Genomic DNA, 22,381 nt, shown 5'->3' with positions numbered 1-22,381 from the left:
GCATTCTTGCCTATTATTAAATACCGATTGGGCTGGGGAAGCTTCATTGTGGAGTTTAAAAGTTCTTTCTATGAGTCTGTGGCTTTTCTCAAGGTTTTCCAACACCAGTCCAGAAAACATTTATTGAAAGACAACTATTTCGAGCACCTTGTATCCCTGAGGTGTATCAAGCAGTGAAGAAGACAGATGGATGGAATGTTTGAACTGAAATCACTGTGATTAAGAGAATTTTAGATTACACTTTTTTCTGAAGAAAATTAAAGTTTGCTTCTGTTAAGTTTTGTAAAAACTTAAATATGAACAAATTGAAGATATAGTCAAATTTTTAATAATTTGGATGTCACTGTTTATTGCAGGTCTGGTCCAAAAGACATAAAACTGAGTTGTATATGGCCACTGAAGTCAAATGAATCTAACACTTCTGAGATAAATATACTATGTGCACATTTATTAATGTTCATGATTATTCTACTATGATTTATTCACACCTTTATTGTTTGCACTTGGAATTTAGCAATCAGCTTCAAAGTTGGCTATCATAAGAAATCAATGATACCTCACTTTCAATTTTTTTTTTTTTCATCCTTGTTGTGTTCTGTTTTAAGGTTCTGACAGGTTGATCTCATCTGTAACTCTTCTGTTGTGTCAGGTGTGTGTCTGAGTCACTGTTTGATTGGTCACAGCTGTGTCCCCGCTTCTCATTGTGTATTTATATGTGCCGTCCTCTGTCCTGACAGCCAGTTTGTCTGTCACGTCTTGCCACTGAATTCTGCGCCGGTCCTTTTCCAACACCAGATTCCCTGGTGTCTTAGCTCACTTGAGTTCAGAGGCCACATCAAGCACAGCTTGGTTTAAAATGGGCCATGTTGTTAAATGAGATGACAAATTGCATATAAATGACAAAAACTCCAAAGTCTTACACTATGGGCCCGGAGACCTTCCTGTGTGGAGTTTGCATGTTCTCCCTTTGCATGTATGTTTTTTTTTTTTTTTTTTTTTTCCTCAGGTAGTCTGGTTTTTTGATGTTCATGTGTCAATTTGAGCACATGTGACTGTGTTTGCTCTGTGATGGACTGGTGTCATGTCCAAGCTGTGACCTGCATTCTCTTACAGTCAGCTAGGGCAGGTCCAACAGGATTTCGGCAGCATTGTGTGTCTGTATTGAGCCTGGTACAGTGAGCAACATTTACAGTATGTGATCCATTAGCTTCCACTATATAGAGTGAGCCACTATATTAGAACAAATAATGAAGTCCTCTTCAAAATCAATCCATGAAAAGTTCAATGCACAGCATAAAAAAACCTTTCTTGTGCATTTTAAAGACCTTATATGAACAGCCTCTTTTTTTGCCTGACCACTTGTGTGTCTAATGTTTTCTCTAATTTCTCTCCAGGTCTCTTCTGTACCCAGATTGACAGGACTCTTTCATTTCCTCCTCAGTCAGAGGTCTCATAATGTGGGTGTTTTGACCAAAACATACTATTTTGAGTTTTTTTTGTGGGGCTATGTATGTCTTGGCATATTCTTATTTCCCTTTTTTTGGGTGTGTAGGTGTCAAGGATGGAGGATAACCACTGATATCAATGTCTCTGGTATGGAAAATTCTAAATATAAACAAGCAATTTTCTGTACCAATATAGAAAAACACACACATAACAGTAAAAATATTTCCCAGTAAGTTGGCAGCACTGATAGTCACTACTTGTTCATGTTTAATTCGACATCCAGCAGCTGAGGAAGCAAACACAGTAAAATGGCCACATATGCGTCACATTTCGAGCGTTTACATCAGGTGTCAGATTTGAGACTGGAGGTGCTTCCAGCTGAACGTCGGCGTCTCTGAGAGGCCGAGGTGTCGCTGCTGCTGTCTGCTTCACTTTGAGCAGAGATCACGTGTGCATCCGTCTCCTCATCTGACTCCGCTGTCCTCAGGGCCTCCCTGTACACACACATACGCGAGTTGCTCATGTGACACAAAAACCGAGCTATCTGAATGTTTTTAGCTTTAAAGTTCATACAGGAAGAGTTCTATATTGTACATTAGTTACAATTCCTGTGAGAGTTTTTTTCTTCTTCTTTGGGTCGTATAAATAAAACTGACAGAACTACAGCAGTGCGTCTATTTATATCACCTAGACTCCTGCGAAGGGAGCGCCTCACTCTCAGGGACGTCAGAGTTGATTGGCTCCTCAATATGGCCGGACTGACTTGGGCTTTGTCCTTGAGATGAACTCTCATCTGTCTGGAAGACAGCAAAAGAAGCTTGTTAAAGGAAAAGTTGGATTTTGAGAACTTTTCAACCTGAAAACATAATTTTAACACGGCTCTGTGATACTGTGTTTTGCTATGGATATCTCTAACTTGCTTGAAAATGTGGAAAAATGTTCAATATTTTTACTAAATATTTGATGTTGTGGATTATGACATAATAAATCTTTCATATCAGTTAGAATTATATCCACAGATGAAAATCCAGTCAACAAAAGCATTTCAGGAAATTGAGTTTTTGAGCTTTAAACCCTGCAGTCGGTTGGACTTTTGTGAGTTCCACCAACATTCCACTTAAAAACTGATTTTGAACAACCTAAGATAGCATTCTGAGAAACTTTAAAGAGTCACTACAGTGAAAATTAAGAAAAAGAAATTACATGGTGAATCATGTTCATCCATCCACACATTAATGGACACAGTTGCCATGCAAGGCACTAAATCCATTAGTTAAGAGCAATTTGTCGTTTAGTGTCTTTCTCAAGGACTCTCTGACATCCAGTCAGGAGGAGATGAGGGATCAAACCCTCATTTACACCTGACTGACAGATGACCAGCTCTACAAACTGGAACCAAAGCTGCCCCATAATGTATTCGCATGTAATGTAATACCTGTACAGCGGTGGACACCTGTGTCCTGGCCTGTGTGGTGCCTCTTCTCTGGAGCTCCAGCAGTGTCTCATACTCACACTTCAGCTGATCGAAGTCACTCTGAAGTGTTTTCAACTGGACAGTAAACAACACACACACACACACACACACACACACACACACACACACACACACACACACACACACACACAAGACCATGATGACACCTGCTAACATAATAAGTCATGAATGATGCATATCTGTACTTTTAGTAAGATGGAGGCCGCAACCTCACTATAGGAAGGTCAAATAGTACCCAATGAGTTCATATACTAAGAAAATTGCCTTCTTCTTCTCCTAATCTTAAAGTCTGCAATCAGCAGCTCTTCATGCAATTATTGTATTTTAATTTTTAATAGTTGGTTATTCAAAATCGTATCATCTGCCTGAATAAATCCAAGAAAAAGAATATCGTATGCTGGTTTACCTCCATGTTGCATGGGTGGAGCAAAATTGAAGACTAAAAAGATATGATAAAAGTCCTAATTGTCAAAAGTAGCTAAACAATCTCTAAATGGCTAAAACTGTTAAAATAGATGAAAAGGGATAAAACACCGTGTTGGTTAAAACCGCTCTGTTAAAAAGTGCTTAAAAAAAGCAGCTAAACTGATTGGTTTGAACATTAAAACAGCTGGAAACTTAAATGGCTAAGATGGTTAAAACCACTAAAAATACTAAAACTGATCAAATTACGTCAATTAAAAAAAGACTAATAAAGTGCTGACAGATCTAAATAATAGTTCTGATATTTCAGAAATTCTAAATATGCTTTTTTGTTACTATAGCAAAAGTATAATGTTTTCTCCATTTTTGAAGGTTCAGCATGTTTAACTGCTCCAGAGGAATTTTATTGATTTGGAAGATAAGCAAAAATGTCCCTGCGAGTCATAAATGTTGCTGACATCTTCCCTAACTGATGAAATTGGCTCCACACAGAGGTCCAGGTCTGCTGTGTGAGTTACCTGCAGCTGGGTGTGCTTGTGGCTTTGCTCCAGCACGTCCCAGTCACGCCGTGGGACCACATCCCAGTACTCTGCTTTCATCCTGGTGAGCTCCTCCTGGGCTCTGCTCAGGTCTTCTCGACACACTTTAAGAGCCAGCTGAAGCTGCACCGAATCACCACAATCTTCTTTCTCATCAGAGAGACAAATGATCCACTTATTTTATCGCGTTGTTTATCTTTCAGCAATCTCAGTTTGTTATTGACAGATCAGAATATTGAAAGATAAAATCTAAGTCAACACTTCAATGTATTCAAACAGGATTTACAATTTCATTGTTGTCTGAAGTACTCGTGTAATTGAACTTATGTTCTTTTTCTGGCAAATGAAGTATCTGGAAAATGAAAGTGCAAAAAGACTGAACATTGGCTGCTCTACCTGTATCTTTAACTGCTGGATCCTCCTCCTTCTTCCCTGGACTTCTCGTCAGGTCATTGAGCTGCCAGATCAACAACTTGCGAGCATCTCGCTCGTCCTGGTACTGCAGGTACACGTTGGACAGCTCTGACTGCAGATGGTCCACCTTCAGAGAAACAGCAGTTACTCGGCTGACTGTCAAAACATGAGCAGACTTCTAACAAGAACTCAATTTTTCAAAGACACGCACTAGATTACAAAAACAGATAAAATACTTTAAATGCAAGTTGAATACACAGGGTTTGATCTTTGAGTAAATAAATATTGTTGACAGTGACTTTCCAAGTATGTACCACTATCTGCGCAGCCTTTTCTTTCTCCCTCAGGGTTTCAATCTCCTCCTGCAGTTGCTGCTTCTCCCTTTTCAAGGCAACAATCTCGACCTGCTCCTCTTTCCAACGAGCTTGGATCTTCCTGTCGCATTCCTCTGTCAGCAGCCTCAGATGGGACCGCAGCGGTTCCAGCTCTCGGATTTGTTCCTGTTGATGCACTGACCACATGTACAAGACATGAGCCTATTGTGAAACGACGAATCTGTGCAGAATAACTCATCAATAGCAGGACTGGAGAAAAATAAACTGTGGCTTTTTCTTTATCGCATTGTGACTGCTGCATGTCATGATTAATATAATAATCCTACATATGTGATAAAGTGAGAATAGCTGATACAAGAAAAGCATGTTGGACAAAATGGATAAAAAAGAATGAGCAAGATTGTAAACGACCTACTTAATGAACAAAACATTTCCGAGAGATACACTGTGCTTGAGTGTATGCAGGTGTGATTTTTTTTCAACAACTTTCAACTGTGTTTTATGTCATCAAATTTATTCTACAACTGAAACTTATAAGTATTTAGCTAAATCGCTCACTCACATCAAGTCACATGAAGTTTGCATACAGCATCATACAATGTCAGACACATTGCATAGCAATTAGGAAAAAACTCTGATGTCACCATTATCCCCTGTCCACATATTTAATGGAACGTCTATGATACCACTGAATATTGCTAATATGCATTCACTACATTCCATTCAGTGAACTCCGGACAAATATGTGTTGAGCCAAAAGGATGCAAACACATACTGTATACCAATTGGAGGTGTTTTCCAAATACATAAAGTGATGTAAAATAGGTAATTGATAATAATGCTTCCCACAAAATTAACTGGACCACAGCAGCTTACTCAAAGATTTACTTACCTAAACTGTTTTCATATTCCTTTTTGATGGCAGAAAGAAGAGGCTGGTAGGTTTTAAATGCTCTGATGAAACAAGCAAAAGCACGGCTGTAGACCTGCACACAAAGCACATTTGGAGATGGACAGGGATTATATCACTTGCAAAAATACTTTGTAAAGTACACACAGGACTCTTTAAAAATGATAGAGAAAACGCTTCATTAAAATTGATGCATTATAATTTAAAACACAAATTTCATCCACACCAGTTCACATTTTAGTAAAACACACCTGTAGCTTCAGTTCTTGAGATTTTGGCTGGTCTGGGCTGACAGCTTGAAGCTCCCTTTTCACATAGCTCTCCAGCTGCATCAGGAGTTGGGGTTTTCTTCCAGAGCTTGCATAAATGTAACTGCTACCTGTCCAACACAACTACACCATTCATTACACAAACAACATTCAACGATAAGGACTTGCATGGAAAGACGAAAGCGCAGACTATTTTGATATTATTATTATTATTATTATTATTATTATTATTATTATTATTATTATTTTGGGATCATATTCAGAGTAGTAAAATCATTTGAGTTAATACTAACAACCAAGGCTTTATTATGAATAACATAATGCGCTATGTTGCATGTTGCATGTTTGCTCACCTCACGCGCACTGATTGGGAGAGCCATAGCACCCGCATTTACTCCTTCGTGTCCCTCTTTTGATGTCTGGACAGTGTGATTTTGTGTGCCATGGTCCAATGAAAACCTGAGCAAAAAAAAAAAAAAAATACCAAGCGAAGATGAGTTTAACACAAGAATAATACGGCATTGTTATCATTTTTTCAAGCAATTTAATTCACTCGCCTTTGACTTTGTGACGCTGTTAAAGGTGGAAATTTAACCAATTTTTGCGGAAACATCCCTGAAAGTTATAGTAGGAATAAACTATCACTTAACAAGCTGGAGTTTGCCCGTTTAGCTGAAACCTAACTTTCCCTTTAGCATCACAGTGCACCGGAGCATAGTTTCCATAGCAACAAGGGGCAAACAAGCTAGAGGACCCACTTGTAGTAGTCCGTGGCGCGCCTGACTACTTTCAAAAAGACTAATCACAGAAATCCAACTTTAGTCGGTGGGGTTACAATATTTGTAGCACTGTACAATTAATCAGAATCACAATACTTTCATTCTGTCGGACGGTGAGGTATTTGGGATACGGGTGACGTGTACCTTGACAATACATCACCTCATTATGAACCGTCACATTGAGAGCATGACACTCCTGACGCCTTATTGAGTCTGAAGTGACGAAGAAGCTTGTCGCATAGGGAATTATTAAAAATGAATAAATTTTACGTTTGATGGATCAGAATTTTTCCTAAATTCACTTTACATTTATAGCTTTTCCAACTTCTCAGGTATGACAATTTAATATTCGGTGTCTATCAGATGCAACCTTTTATTCCCCTTTGTTCTGTAGCTATATTTGGTCCTTTTTATTTATTTATTTATTTTTATTGTCTTACAACTTAATTATTTGCTTTTAAATGTTCTTGTATTAAATATGATGTCTGCTTACGTACCAAAAAACTTCCGAGGAATAGGTAAACAAAGCAAACTGACAGGACATTCTTTCGATGAACAACTAACAACTGATTTGAGTGTATGGTTGGGATTATTCAAAATGAGGCATTATAGCGTTTTATATTGCTGTTGTTTATACTTTATCTATTTTTAAATATTTGCTTCTACTTGTTTCCATCCCTCTTTTTTTTTACCTTTATTCTCTTTTAAAACATAAACCTTATGTTTAATTGTGCTATATCAACAAATTTGCCTGGCCATATCTCACATATTATATCTCATATCTATTATTTCCTGGTTATTATTGACTATCTGCAATAAATCTCTGAAGTCTGACTGAAGTGTGTTTCTTTTTAGGTTACTTCTGTTGATATTGTTGCTGTTTGGGAAACAATTCTGTTAAAAAACGTTTTCAATAAACTTCAATACGTTCTTTTCTGGCCTTCAGTGCATTAAAGTACACGTTGTTGGGGTCAAACTACATTTCCCAGAAGCCTGAGCGGTGGACAGTCGCTGGAGCCGTGTAGTCGCTTCCAGACAAATCGGCATGGAGCGGGCGTCCAGCTGGACTACATTACCCATACGGCCCTGCTTCCAGCCTACAGTACGGTCTGCTGCTGCTTATCCGGGGATGTCACACCGCTGCTATTTTCTCCCCTCAGTCCCTCTCACTCCAGCGGACTGACACGGGGCTCTGGATAGAGACAGCCGAACAATAAGAAGCATTAGAAGAAGACAGGAGGCCTTGAAGATGGCAGAGCTCGGAGCAGGAAGCCTGCCTTTGGGGGATCCTGCCTTTAACTACCAGGAGCAGGAGCTGAGCGAGCGGCTCAAACGTCTCTACCCGGCTGTGAACGAGGAAGAGACCCCTCTGCCTCGATCCTGGAGCCCCAAGGATAAATACAGCTACATCGGGCTGTCACAGAACAACCTGCGGGTGCATTACAAAGGTCAGAGAGCTACCTCAAAAAGAGAGGGGGAAGGGGGAAGGGGGAAGGGGGGGGGGGGGGGTATCAGCTTAAATCTGTCACTGTGTTATTACGGGGGGAGGGTGGGAGGGGGGATATTTCTCACACACCACATACACACTGTGTGCGATTATGTTGGCCGTGTCTGTGTGTGTGTGTGCAGTCCTGGTAAATCTAGTCTGAGCTGCCTCTCCTGTCCTGTAACCTCGCTTTGTCTCACCACCGAGCTCAGGAAGGATCCAAGCGGCTGACAGTTGAACTCGCTCACTGCTGACAGTTGCTGTTATTGTCACCACTCCTGGACATTTTTTTTTTCACCTTCGCCACCACGGCTCTCTCTCTTTTTTGTTTGTTTATTTATGGCGTTATCTGGTGTGTGCAGTAACACTGGCTGCGCATCTCCACTGTTTGCGACGCGAAGCTAACAACTAGTGGTATTTGACGAAATGCTAACCCCATTTCCGAAGCGAATACAGGAGCTGCTAGCCTTGGAGCTAACGTGCTAACATTAGCCCCACTTAGCTGCTCCTTGTGACTAAACTGTGGCATAAACAGGCTGCGAAACACACGCCAAACTTATTATTTTACAACGCATCACATCACATTAACAGAAAACAATAGTTTGTTTTCACGAAAAATACAGAGTTAAAATGGCATTGTTGTTTTTCTCTCTCTCGCGTGATTTCAGTGCTGCTGGAAGTCTTTTCCAGAAATTATTTTTCTTCTCCCGTCTAAATGTCCAAACTCTTCAGATCTGTGTGCTCTGAGCATAACAACAGCCTCAGATCCAGACCTCCAGCAGGCAGCTGCTGCAGTGACACACAGGGCCTTTACTGTGAGCTACACCAGGCCAAAAACCTACAGATCTGCTGCAACAACATTTTAATATAATACTTGTGACACATTCACATTTGTGCTGCCATTCAACTAATATATAGGCTGGATGGATGCAAAAACAGTGATGTGAACCATGTTGGAGTAGAGCTTTTCCAGACCGTGGAATTTATGACCCTTTTCAATGGCATAGGAAATCTGTAAAGACATTGATTTTGCTGATTTATAGCTTTATAGACTGATTCATCATCTTATACTTGTGTTGCACTTATTCAGGGTGTCCAAATGTTTTTAAGTTAGGTGCAGATTTGATGATGTGGAAGTGCCTGATGTTCCATTACTTTAAACAGGAAATCCTGTTAACATATGAATAATTATAGGTATGAGCTGGGCATAGATGAGCAATCCCTTTCTTCTAACGGAAAAATGGGTTTTACTGTTTAAAGGGATTTACCACAGGTAGATTTGAACATTACATAGATGGCATGTTTGCTATGCAGTCTTGCTGCCAACATGGTTCAAAAATAGGAATTGCATGTTGTATTTATGTGTTTTGTTTACTCTATTTTTCTCTGGAAACATTTTGGCACTGTGAAGCATGATGGATCTTAGAAAATGTGACCTTGGGTGGCGATTGACCCTGACACTGGAGTTCATGATTTGTTTCACAGAGGGTTTTGATAAGCTTTAAAAGCTTTGACGAAACACCTCAAGCCATTACAGAGAACCTTCAGTCAAAGCAGAATTAAGATTTTAAGAAACCAAAAGTTTAAACAGGTACTTATTTTGGAATAATATACCAGCATTGGAATTAGGGGAACTGTTTACCGATCTGCAAATAAATTTGGCTCAGGAACCATTTAAAATTTGTGACAGATCAGTTGTCCAGTTGTCGGTGCAATGTATGTTTTCCTCCAGCCTCAGACAAAGCCCTTTTTTAAGCCTAAAAACAGTTATCTTACTAATTTATAGTACTACAGATTCTGGTCACCAACATGTACTGATGTTGACAAAGAGTGGAAAAATATGATCAACTCACCGAGAGATTTAATCGGCTTTGGAAGCTTTGGTGAAACACCTAAATCCATTGTGGCAGAAGTACAGGGTGTTTCAGTGGGGACTTTTCCAGAAGTTGGGATAAAAGATTTTCTTTCTAACAGCGATTGATCATGCTCTTTGTTAGCGTCCATCGTAGAAACATGAAAGTTCATATCTGGCCCAATCTGGTTCAAGAACATTTATGCCAAAAAATAATATTTGTGTCATATCTTGTGACACAGGAGCTTGACATCCTGTGCTCATGAAGATTCCTCCAAAAAGTTTAAACCTTCATGTAACATCAAATTTGCTATGACCAAATTATCATAAACTCTATCATAATCGTGTACTGGAAGAAATTCCCAAGATAAAATCTGAAGAGGGGCTTGATAATATTTTAATTCTTTGGATAAACAACCAAGACCTTTGTGGCCGACGTTTAGAATTAAGATATTTAGGAACCATTAGTTTATTTTCACAATGATTTTTAGAGAATTTGTGAAGAAAAGTTTTTAGTTAGGAATTAACTGCTTCAGATCTTTATGTTTTGAGTATAACAGCAGCCTAATGTCTAAACCTTCAGCAGTATCTTACCAATATAGCCTTTTTTAAAATCTGTACCATATCCTTTATGTTTGAGCACTTATTTTCAATACCACCAGTTTCAGACATAATCCCTTTCTGAATTAAGTACAAGTTAATTTCGATTAGCATCATAGTAACCTGACCGGTGTAATAAAGGGAACATGAACTCACCAAAGAAGGCTTTGGTGGAAGTAAACTAAATTATATTGCTGTTGACAGAAGGTATCTGCTTTCCACATACAATTCAACCAAATCTGTGCCAACCTGGAAATAAATCTGTTGTCCTACAATGACTTAAAAATCCAATCTCTAGCATTTCCATGATTGACATTCTACTCAGATCTCAAAGTCCAACTACTAGCTAAAATGTGAGGTTTGATGATGGATACAGTCCCACAATGTGACCCAGCCGAATGTAAAGAATGTAATTTCTGATCTGCTTTAGTATATTTGTCAAATAAGCTATTTTTTTTCCCAGTATGTTGCACAATAAACAGCAATGTGACGGATCTTTCAGCCGTTTAAAATATGTAAGTGCTGTCAGATTCTTTTCTGGAAGCAACCGGCTCATTTTAGTCTGATCTGTGCAGCAGCTGCTGGGAGATAGTCAGTTTTGGCTTTCCGAATCACATTAGGCCAAATCCACTGATCTGGTAATAAATCTGGTGTCCTTCCAGCAGCTTTTCAAAACAGATTCATAGCATGTCCATGATCTTTTGACCATTGAATGTTTGTAGTCAAGGTCACACCAAATATTTGTATCTTAAAAAGCGGCAAAAACACTGTCAATCAAAGAGTTTTGATTATTTTGTTAGAGAAACAGTATAGCATGAAAGTTTTAGCTTCACTAGCACAACCATTCTTATTTAATTTCATTTTGTTGAACTGGCATTTACTACTCGTGTTCATAGCATAAATATTAACAGTTCTTGTGTCGTTGGTTTACTTTTTAATTTAAATCTATCACTATACTTTGCAGTTGAAATCAGGACTACTTAAAAAGTCTAATTTCACTGGCCTTCGGCCCACCATTTCAACAACAGTGTGTTTGTTTGGCGTCAGTGTCGGTAACAGTGCGTGCACTGTCACATAATAGAGAAGCATCCAACCACTTTATGGGAGCATTGTCAGGCTGAGGAGGCTAATATGCATGTGGTCATAAACTCTGCTAAGGAAGACAATAAACAAGCTGAGGCAGGAGCATTAAAGGGGCATCGAATCTGGAATGAGAATGCACAAATCTGGTTCTTCCAAAACACTTTTAAGTCCAACAAATGAAATATACGTTTTGGTGAATGTTTTTAAAGGCGTTAGAACTCAACAGCGCCAGCTCGTGGCCTGGTATGCTAACTGCATTGTGGACATCGTATTCAAAACACGTTTTCTGTAACGAAAATTTAAAATACTGCTATTTTACTTGAATTGTTGCCTTGTAAATGGGAGGGGGGAGTCCCATTTACACAACAATAATCTGCTTCAGAGAAGCTACACACACGGACCGGAATGTTTCAGTAATGACTGGCGTTCACACGAGAAGGCAAGAAATGTTAAACTCTGTACGCATTTCAGGCCAGTAGTTGTTGCTATGCTTTTATAATGTAACCACACCTATAAGTGTATAGAAAACAGTGTACTGTCTAGACCTGGATGATGGTATGAATCTCCACTTTGTCAGAAGAAGTGCAAGTAAATTTAAGGTTGAGCTTCACAAACACTCTGGAAACTTTGTTATTGTTGTCAAATTTCTCATGCTTTGACAGAGACCTGGCATTCTAGAAACGTTCACTCAAGAAACCCTTTTATTTTACCCCCAAAATGCTGTTTTTAAATACTCATAGTGCTGCTGTTGTGGGACGTTTTGCAGTCTTCACTTTGTCAAAATCATATGGTTTGTGTGATTATTAAAGAAAAATGTGTCAGCAGCAGATGATGGTGTCTAAATATACCGACTCTATGAAGTCACTGTATTGAGAAAATATTCAACAACAACTTGAGGCAAAACCTTTCAGTTTTGTGGTATTTCAATAGATGCACTATTATAAAGCCCTGCTTCCTTGGTTGATCGGTGAGGAGATCTGGGAACAACTTCTGTGTAGGTTTGAGTGATAAACACAAATAACGTTGAAAATACGGTTTTTGGATGTTTTGAATGCTTCTGTAACCAGAGTAATGGCAGGAGATGTGGTGGAAGAAAATTGAAATTTGAGAGTAGAGGGAGGTTTAGTGATGCTTGTTTTGGAGGTTTTTAAACACTATGTGAACTTTTTTTTTTTTTTTTTTTTTTTTTTTTTTTTTTTTTAAGTCTCCATTCACGTTCAGAGTATGTGCCTGGAGCACAACAACAGCCCGGGGTCTGATCAGCAGCAGCTGTCAGACGTGAGGCCTCTGCCCTGAGCGCTACATTAGCCTAAATGTACCGATCTTGTCGTAAATCTGGCGTATCGACATTTTCACAATAACAGCAACTGGCCGTCCGAGTCGATCCTTCACGTGGACGGATGAAAGCCGTCGGCGGGGCTTTTAGCCAGCCCACTTTTTAATTCACGTCCTAAATCAAAACAAGGTGTGACATGTATGTGAGGACCCTTTCTATAGCAGCCCGGCCTTCGCCTCCCTCGCGCTGCTGTTTTCCGTCAGGGCAGACCCTTCAGCAACAGGAAAGCTGGTGCTGGATCTCCGACTGTGAGAAATCTCCATAAATGCACTGCGAGGCCACATCGGGCCTTCCTGCTGCCTGTTTACATCAGCGCCGAGGACAGGAGGATACAGGCGGGCTGTGTTGTCTGTTCTTCTTTGGAAAACATGTAGTGGTGGTCCTACAGTTTTGCAAATAGCAAGTGAGGGTTTTTATTTATTTAAATCCAGGCTGGCAGGCAGATAGCCAGATATAACCCACGGATCATTTAATGCATAATTGATCAGATCTTGGCTGATGAACACTGGTCAGGCTGAATATAAACCTCCGTGTCTTTTTTTTTTTTCTTTGTAAATGATTGTAATTATCTGTTTTATGACTGTGAAATTCGCTTAACACTAGGGATGTTCTTGCCACGCAATATCCCTGTAAACTAAACAAAAAATTGAATTGAGATTAGGTTTGAAAAGGAAAGCCTGTATGAAATGGTAGAAATTTAGCACAATTACAGGAAGTATTTGAAACATGGTGTATCCAGAGCCTGAAGCATTCTGTGTCCACACCACAGTTTGTATGAGCTCAGTATAACCCATTACCTTCCTGAAGCTTTCACCTTCAGCAAAGCTGAATGGAAGCAAACCTCACTGGGTGATTATTGTGAAGATTAGCTTTTCCTACTGAATCCCAGCGTCTCCGGGTAAATGATAGCAGGATAGAATAACTGCGGGCGGCATTTATTCTGTTCTGGTTAATTTTTAAAATGTCAATTCTCGAGGTCAGTTGAGTGCATTGCTCCAGCAAAGTGATCATATGCTTGCTCACAGGCTAACCTTGTTTTCAGTTTTTCAGACCTGATGGCTCCCCAGCAGCACCTAGTGGCAGACAGCTGCATGGCAGCTAAGCAGCTTTATGAACATAACTAATTTAATTGTTGAACTGTTGAGCCGACTAATCATGTATACCCCTTAGATTCAAGTTTATTTAATTCAAGGCTAGAGGGTGATAATGAGATATAACCATTTCATTCGTAATTGATCTGAGCAGTGGTCAGACTGGATAAAAGCTCTTTTTTTGTAGCAGTGATCTTTTTTTATGAGTGCTGTGTTCTAAAACAGTGACAGTTGTGGTTGTTTCATCTCTCCTTTTCTTTGTAATCAGTGCTTTCGGGATCCTTTGTGTCCTTCATGCTCCTGTCAAAGCTACGGCACCTTCACAAAGTGACGCACGACCGAAAACTAGTGGTGTCATTTCATGTTCAGGTTATGTAGGACATTCAGTCTTTATGTCTGTGAAAAGTGCACAGATTAAGTGACACTGCACAATTGTTCAGGGATGACATATAAATAGATCTATTCTGGAGTGTGAAGGATATTCTTCTTCTTCTTTTTTTTATTTCCATCTCCTGCTCTCTTCCTTCACCCTTGTGGTTTGGATGCTATTTTGACCAGTGTGCCAATTTCCTCTGTTCAAGGCCGCAGAGCGTCTACCTAGTCCTGATGTGCCCTGACACAGATTAATTTATTGGGTCCCAAGCGCAGCGTAGAATCATAAACAAACACGAGGATGCATAATGGCTCAACTCAGACGATCACAGCAAGAGGATGATGATATTTCTTCAACAAATACTTTCCCGATGCCCTCCACAAAAATTGTGCATTATTTAGATTTTTAGATTTAGTAGTTTTTCTTTTCTTCCCCCAAGATAACTTCAACTTTTGCTATCTGGCAGTTCTACTGAGAAGCTGATGGTACAAATGTGTGACACACTGGGGATTGTTGTTTAATTGGATGGTGGAACTGTGGAAGTCCTGGGGGCCATCTTAATGACATGCTGTTTTTCTCAGCTTTTTTGGGAGTTTTTCAGTTTCGTCTATCATGAATGATCTAGAACATTGATATGTAACCTTTGTGACTTATCTTTTGTTCTTCTATTAAAAGAAGTGAAGCTCTGAATATTTCCACTAAAATATAGTTTTAATGACTTAATCTTTACAGATGTAATGGAGACATATGACTCAGCACTTTGGTAACCTGATGAAGCATATAGTGCTTCATTTACATGAAGTAAATCAAGTTTTTTCAAAATGTCAAAGTGGCATACAAAAAGAAAACTATTATTATCAAGAATATTGCTATGCACAGGTAATGGCTTTGAAGCTAAAAATCCATAATGAACATTCCTGAAACTTTTACTGTTACTTTGTGGTTTTTACGATAAATTATTGGTTTGTTTATATGCTAAGAAATTGTGTCTCATCCATTGGCTCACAACTGTTGGAGAAGGGACAATAATATGTTGATTTCACACCAGAGATGTACTTTTCCTCCCCAATGCAATTTACGGTATGGACAACTCAGAAGTTGGAAACAGAAATATCTGAATGTAATAAAAACTGCCTGTACTGCACCTACAAAATATATTTGAAGAATGTTATAAAGATAGACATTTTAATATATGGTCTTTGTTGCACATCATCTTCATTTATTTCATTAGTTGTTTTATCATTCTGTGGAGCTGCTTGCATTGGCCTCTCTCCTGAGGCTGCATGTTTCCAACACATAGTGCTTGCTGTTCTTGTCTGGTGGTTGTCGGCTCGTTCTTGATTTTTAAGCTTATCGCCATTTATCAAAGCTCCAAACCAGGTGTGGACATGTTCTGCTGAGCCTGAAAAGTCAGGACATGTGATCATGCTCCTCTGGTCCACTCTGTTAGTTATCAGTGTTGGGATGTGTTTACAAGTTTGTTTGGGCATGTAGTCTGCTCAGTGAAATTCCTTGAATGAGCAGACCCTCGTGTGTGTCAACAGATGACGGTGTTAATGTCACAATGACCCAAGCTGCTGTGCATCCTTGTTTTCCGGCTCGCAAACTTGGTTTTTGCCAAGCTTTTGAGCTCAAATAAGTAAGCCAGTGAAACATTACGCTGGTAAAAAGCCAGACTTTTGCCTCATTGGTTCCACCAAAACTGAGCCACAGCTGAATGAGTAACACGGTGTAGAAAGAGTGTTTGGCTGCATCTGCTGGAAACACAGCCCAAAAAAGTTAGCAGGCTCACAGTTGGAGTGTACTCCATATCCAGTGGGGATAATTCACCTTCCTCTGACATGAACCAGGAGGTGAGAAAACCTCATCCCGTCCACTTCGCTGTCAGCAACAATTCTCCCCCAGGTGGTGTAGGTCATTGTCTGGGCAAGTTAACACAACTACATCATGTGCAAAAATGAAAAAAATAAAAAAAATCTGACACTCCAGCCTGAGGTCACCAAAGAGTACTGGGCTGCTCCTATAAACTTCGTCCTTGCAAATCACAGTCAGAATAGATGACGGAGCACCACCTCAGCGAAGTCCAGCATCTATTGAGAAAATCTGACAAAGTGCCAAAGATGTAGACAAAGGTTGGGTCCCATTATACAAGAACCTAATTGCTCACAGTAGAAGCCCCATTAGTTTCCAGAACCCACCCTTTTTGGACTTGCAGGATGTTGCAACTAAACAATCTTTTAGAAAGAGTCACAAGTTAGAGCAAGATACAAAAAGCAGAAAGTTGAAGTCTTAGCTATGTGCTTATGAATGTTATCAAATCTAAAAACCTTTATTAAAAAAAGATCTTGGAGCTGGTAGCTAAGCAATCAATAACTGGTTTTAATTCTGATGATAGGATTTGGCATCTATACTTTCTCCAAACAAAATTCATTCATTTATTTTCTCTATAAGAGCTTCACACCAAAGGCTACTCAATATGGTGCTTTCAGGGACTTGTTCCAATCACAGGATTTCACCAGCTCCTATGCCAAATGTTGGAAGTTGTGTTGAAAGAAGGGGCAGAAGCTCTTCCCCATTACATATTTTTTTGACAATTTTACAGCCATACCATAAAATAAAAACCAAAGCATCCTTGTCATAAGAAGGTAATCACATTAGCTCTGAGAGGCTTAGCTGTTAAAGCGTCATCTTCTGTCAGATCATGTTGAAGTTAATTTTTATGCTTGAATACTGAAGTCATTTTGGTTACTCAAGTTTGCTTTGAAGAGGTATTCAGTGTTTGAAAGCTTAATGTGGTTTTCTCCCACCAACATGAAAGTACTTGTGGATATTGGTGCTGATTAAATCTTTCTGACTGCCAAATGTGAGCTATCAAGGCAGGCAGAATGAGTGTTTGCAGAGTTAAATGTACAAAACGGATTAGAGTCAATAATGTCTGATTGGCTTTATAGTTTAAATTATATTTTGCATTATTATTATGTGATTTTTTTTAAAACACACAGTAACTGGACATTGAGCAGTTTACTACATCTTTCACTTGAAGTTGCCTGAAATGTAGGCCCATCATCTCTTTTTGGAAATATTTGAAAATATCATCATTATTTAATCATTTATTTTGCTTGTATAATTAATTCATAATTTTATCACTCTTGGCTGGCAGAGAGAACATCCACATTTTAAGTCCAGGGACTTCAGTTTTTCCCCAAGCTGCAAAAATTTGCATTCGACACCCATTGTTGATTCTAAATTCTCCTTAAGTGTGTATATGTGTGTGTCTGTCTGTATTTACTCTCCGACAGGCAGGTGACCTGTGCAGGTTGTACATTGGCTCCTGAACAGTCTACTGGAATCAACTCCAGCAACTTGCAACCCTAAGTTGGATAAAATGGTTTAGAAAATAGATGGAGCTCATGTATGACTAATACGGAGGGCAGCTGTGGTTCGGTACATGGTGTGTGGTGGGTGGTTTGATCTACATCTTTGCCTTTTTCATGCGTCATTATGTCTTTTTCAATGATCCCAGAGGCTCCCCGTTAAAGGCGGTGTTTCCTAACCTCCGTCCACAGGGATCCGCCATCTCTCGTGTTTTAAGACTTGCTCACACATGAGGATTAGTCGGACGCCATTATGTGATTCATGCCATAAAGCTAACAAGTAGACTGAGATTGCTAGAAAGGCTGTTTTTATTTTCCAAAGCCAAACAAATTCAGGGGCATCTCTGAGCCAAAGCAGAAAACTCCAGTTAACTGAACACAGGACGCACTGCTTTAAAGCAAGGGTCCGCGATCTTGGAAAACTAGCATGTATTCGAATGTAGCATCTCCCCAAGGCTCCGCCCAGCTCCCACCCCATTGGAGGAGCTCCCGCTGTTACGGGGGGAACGCACTGGACGCGGAAGCGCCGCACACCGAGTTTCTGATCGCCTCCCATGTTAACCTATCTGACTGCCTGCACCCAACGCGTATGGCAGGCCATTAGAGACAATAATCGTCATTCACTTACTCGTCAGTAAAGAGAAAAATGTCGCAAAAAACGGTAGCGCGCGCCGCGGCTCGTCCTCTGCAGCGCGCCCGCTCTGCTTCGTTCTATTTTTCACGCGGGGGGGGGGGGGGGGGGGGGGGGGGGGGGGCATCTGATTGGTTTCTTAAGAGTGGTCCGTGCCTTACGATTGGTCGGAGTTTTTACACTCCTGTGGCCGCTACAGTTGTCAGATTTTTTCCACACCTTTTTCCGCACACATAATGTATTGACTTCTCCCAGGGGGCAAAAGTGCTTTTGGACAACATCACCTACCCTAGCTTTAAAAGTCATGTTGAAGAGTTTCAGACATACTTTGACTCATTTTTTTTGTAAGGATATTGACGACTTTTCAGTTGACAAAAGTATCACCACAATAATCCCACATACATTGTGTTGACTTCAGCCAGTGTTGTAGAATATACCAACTGTCCAACATGATTTCATTGACATTTTTCAATCTGATGTGATCATTGTGAGTATGATGGCTTATCTGTCTGTAAGGGTCACTGCAGTCTAAGCTTTGTTAAATATTGTTGCTTCATGATTGCATTTTATTTTTAGGGTGTAGATCCAAACACATTTGAAAACTATGTGTTATGCAAATAACGGTATTTTATATTGAAATGTGAGAATTGTGCAATCTGTGAAAATCACACCGAGAAAGTGCAAATTTGGCATGAATCTGTGATTAATCTGCTATCAAATTCAAGTACTTGTGGTAAAATAAGCATTAAATGTGGGACCATGCTTGTTTATATGTGGTTAAAAGAAAATTTTACCACACTCCATTATGATCCAAGTCTCCATACACACACAAGATGAGCTACTGAGAGTATTTGGAAACTCCTAACACACCCAAAGACTAATCCACTAACTCAGCATTTCTACTTTTTTCACATCTTGTGATGAAACAATTAGGATTTGTTGTTGACTTCTCGCTTTATTTGAGAATATTTACATCTAAGAAAAGATTGCTCCTGTATTTGACTGACGGTGCTGGTAAAACATAGAAGCAAGAAGATACACAGCTAACTTTCAGCTAAAAGTGATATAACAAAAATGCAACCAAAAAGAGGAATGTTTGAAGAAACTGTTGACATGATGAAGTAAACAAAAGAGGGCTACTTGGGAGCTAAAAGCGTGATGTTCAGAACTGAGGAACAAATTCACTGAAGGTTCTGGAACAGCGAGGTCAAAGCTTATCAAAACATACAGTATAGACTTTTCTAACCAGCAGCGACAGGCTTCAGGAACACCGTGGAGTTCAGCGTCTTGCCCAAGGACACTCGATCCATGGTCAGGTGGAGATGGGGATCAAAGTGGTGCTCTTGGGATTTGAAGATGACCTGCTCTTCCATCTGAGCCACCTTACATTTTGTCCGTCTTATACTTCCGACCTTATACTTGTGCTTCCATGTAAACCTGCCAGCTGTTACTTTAATACCTGTACCTTGGTACGCTTTGCTCGTGTGTTCAGAGTGGCGACCAACTCTCACATGAAGGGGAGAGTTGAAGCTGTAAATTGGGGTTATATTGTAAAAACCAAGGTCATTTGGAGAGAATTCTCCCACTCTGCGTCCATTGCATTGGTACATTCATGCAGTGCTGGCAGGAGGGATGTTCAGAAAACAGAATTCAGAAGCGTGGATCAAGGCTCAACTTATTCCATTAAAATAAGAAAGCTGGAGCGTATCTTCTGCAGCCATTGTGATGAGCTGTGCTATAATCTCAAACTGGGCGGGATCACAGTGTCTCCAGGTAAATGAGATCAAATTACCCTGAGTGTGTCTATCTGGCACTGCTGGCAGCTAAAGCCAGTAGTTCAAAGCAAGTTAATATCCAAATGCATAAGTTGAATGCAGTGGCGTGTTGATTATCGGCAAGTTTTTCCATCTCTTAAACTTATCTCTGGTCTTTTTTTTTTTTGTACTAAAAGCCACAATCTACCACAACATCTCTAACATTTTTGCAGCCCTGACAGTGGCAGACAGCTTCATGGCATTGAATCGATTTGACTGGTTAATAGTTCTTGTTTAATGTTTAATCATTTAGCCAATCAATGCTGCACATCCCTAGTTGGCAGTAAAGATAAGAACAGGAAATATTGTCATTTTTCAGATGTTGGGTACCAAGATAGCTAGCCCTACTAATCTTGAAATGATCTTCTTTATGTCCTGGTTTGTTGTGATTATTTTCCAACCTGGTATTACATATTTCCAGGTTCGACACTGGAAATAAGGACTAAAAATGGGGCATGAATGCAGCATCAACCTCCACCAAACTAGGCCATCCCATGTGTCAAGGGCTTTAGAGTTAAGGTGTTGCATTGTAGCATAATCGGCCTCAGGAAGGTCAAACAAGGGGCTACAAATTCTCCACAGTGAGTGCCATGTGTGCGTTCGTGCTCAGACCTTAGGTAGCCCTGCACTGCCTAGTTGATCCAATCCCCGCTCGGTCCTTTGTTTGTTTTCCAGGTACTGTTCATTATATCACACGTCGAAGATAATCTGGGTCTCTGCAACAGATTTATCAATCCCTGCAACAATGTAGGGCAGCAATGAAAACGTGGCTCAGAGAACTTGGTCGCACTTGAGGAATATGCAGTGCAACATTGTTAGATTTTTTTGTTTGTTGTTGTTATTCATCTTCAAAACATGACTCTTTATTTCTTTACATGGGTGTTTAAAAGCATTTCACTTTTGCCCTGCTTGCAGTTTAAGGTAGACCCTGGGGTGGGATCACTGGTAAGCAATTAAGACATTGACATTGTCACTGGTGAAGAAGAAGCAGGAGTTAAACATTGATCCTTAATGTCACACAACCGGTGAAATATTTGACTCTGCCAGAGCTGTTTCTCAGAAAAGAAGAGCCTCTCTGTTATTCAGCTAAATACCCTGAGACACATTTATTCAAATGTTATAGCTAATGGAGTAAGGAGAGTTAATGGTTTATGAGTCTGTTGCACCCCCAGTCTCTCACTTGACACATGAATGACTTAATAATCCAAGTATTTTACCGTTGTACGGACTTGGATTTATGTAAATCTGGCTAAACGTTAAGCCGGGTAAAAATCTTTTCAGTTTCTAATTAGATTTTTTTTTTTCTTTAGTGAAACGTGTGAAACAAACGACTGAACAGCAGATGGAATCTTGCTCTTGGTGGAGAGGGCAGCTATAAAACTAGCCAGCTAAATGCTGGTGAACTAGCATTAACATAGCATTAGCATCAGAGCCATTCTGTGATTTATTGTCTCGCAGCGTTTTAGAGTGAAAAGAAGCACAACATTGAGTCGGTTACAAATTCAAAGATAACAGATGGTGTCGCATGGAAGTTACATTTTGCACCAGAGGGAAAATTAAAGGTTTATTTGGTACTACTTTTTCCGATTTTATAAAAATAAATATTGTTGATGGAATTGTGACTCTTGATTACGATAAATTGTGCGAATAGTTGAAAATACAGTCCTTTGGGTAGTGAGTGTAATCTCAGCTTCATAAGTTTGACTCCAGAGCTGTAACCAGATGTTGTTTCTGACTAATTCCTCACTAGACTGAACCAACAGTTTAAACTAAAACTAATCTGGATAAAGAAAAATGCTCTTAAAATTGTAGATATTTAGCACTGTGTAATGAGGCTCAAAGTATTCCTTTAACTTCTTGATGTGTTCACCTTGTCCGCTCATTGTTGTGATGAGTGTGTTGTATCATCTCTGGATAAATCCTGTCCGCAGCATTCCTCATTTGATGTCTGTAGCTTAATTTTCACAATGTCAGCAGAATATACCGAAAATAAATTATTGATAAAGAGCTAATGCACAGATAATTACATGGCTTAGGTCACAGCCACCTTGTACTTTTGAAAGTAGTATCTTTTAAAGTTAAAAGCCCTCTAGCGTTTCTTGTACCGCTGTACATTCCAGCTGTTTCCTTA

At 39.7% G+C, this 22,381-nt stretch overlaps 2 protein-coding genes across 2 annotated transcripts in view; one reads left to right on the top strand and one right to left on the bottom strand.

Moving 5' to 3' along the window:
• Positions 1 to 1,735: 1,735 nt before the first annotated feature.
• On the bottom strand, positions 1,736 to 5,991 carry tsnaxip1 (translin-associated factor X interacting protein 1). The gene is made up of 8 exons (XM_030096738.1): positions 5,814 to 5,991; positions 5,545 to 5,638; positions 4,632 to 4,828; positions 4,300 to 4,444; positions 3,883 to 4,049; positions 2,882 to 2,995; positions 2,134 to 2,243; positions 1,736 to 1,940 (listed from the first exon to the last, which is right to left on the bottom strand). Exons 1-8 carry the CDS (start codon positions 5,892 to 5,894, stop codon positions 1,790 to 1,792), a joined length of 1,059 nt encoding a protein of 352 aa, XP_029952598.1. The 5' UTR covers positions 5,895 to 5,991; the 3' UTR covers positions 1,736 to 1,789.
• A 1,710-nt stretch (positions 5,992 to 7,701) lies between these two features.
• The window catches only part of ranbp10 (RAN binding protein 10), a 43,124-nt gene continuing 28,444 nt past the window's right edge, over positions 7,702 to 22,381 (top strand). The window contains exon 1 of the mRNA XM_030096068.1: positions 7,702 to 8,058. Within this exon, the coding sequence (XP_029951928.1) occupies positions 7,860 to 8,058 (199 nt within the window). The 5' untranslated portion in view covers positions 7,702 to 7,859. The remainder of the gene's footprint in view (positions 8,059 to 22,381) is intronic.

This window comes from Salarias fasciatus, chromosome 7 (genome assembly GCF_902148845.1).
Source record: "Salarias fasciatus chromosome 7, fSalaFa1.1, whole genome shotgun sequence".
NCBI classification, from domain to species: Eukaryota; Metazoa; Chordata; class Actinopteri; order Blenniiformes; family Blenniidae; genus Salarias; species Salarias fasciatus.
This window is presented reverse-complemented; position numbering and strand designations above follow the sequence as displayed.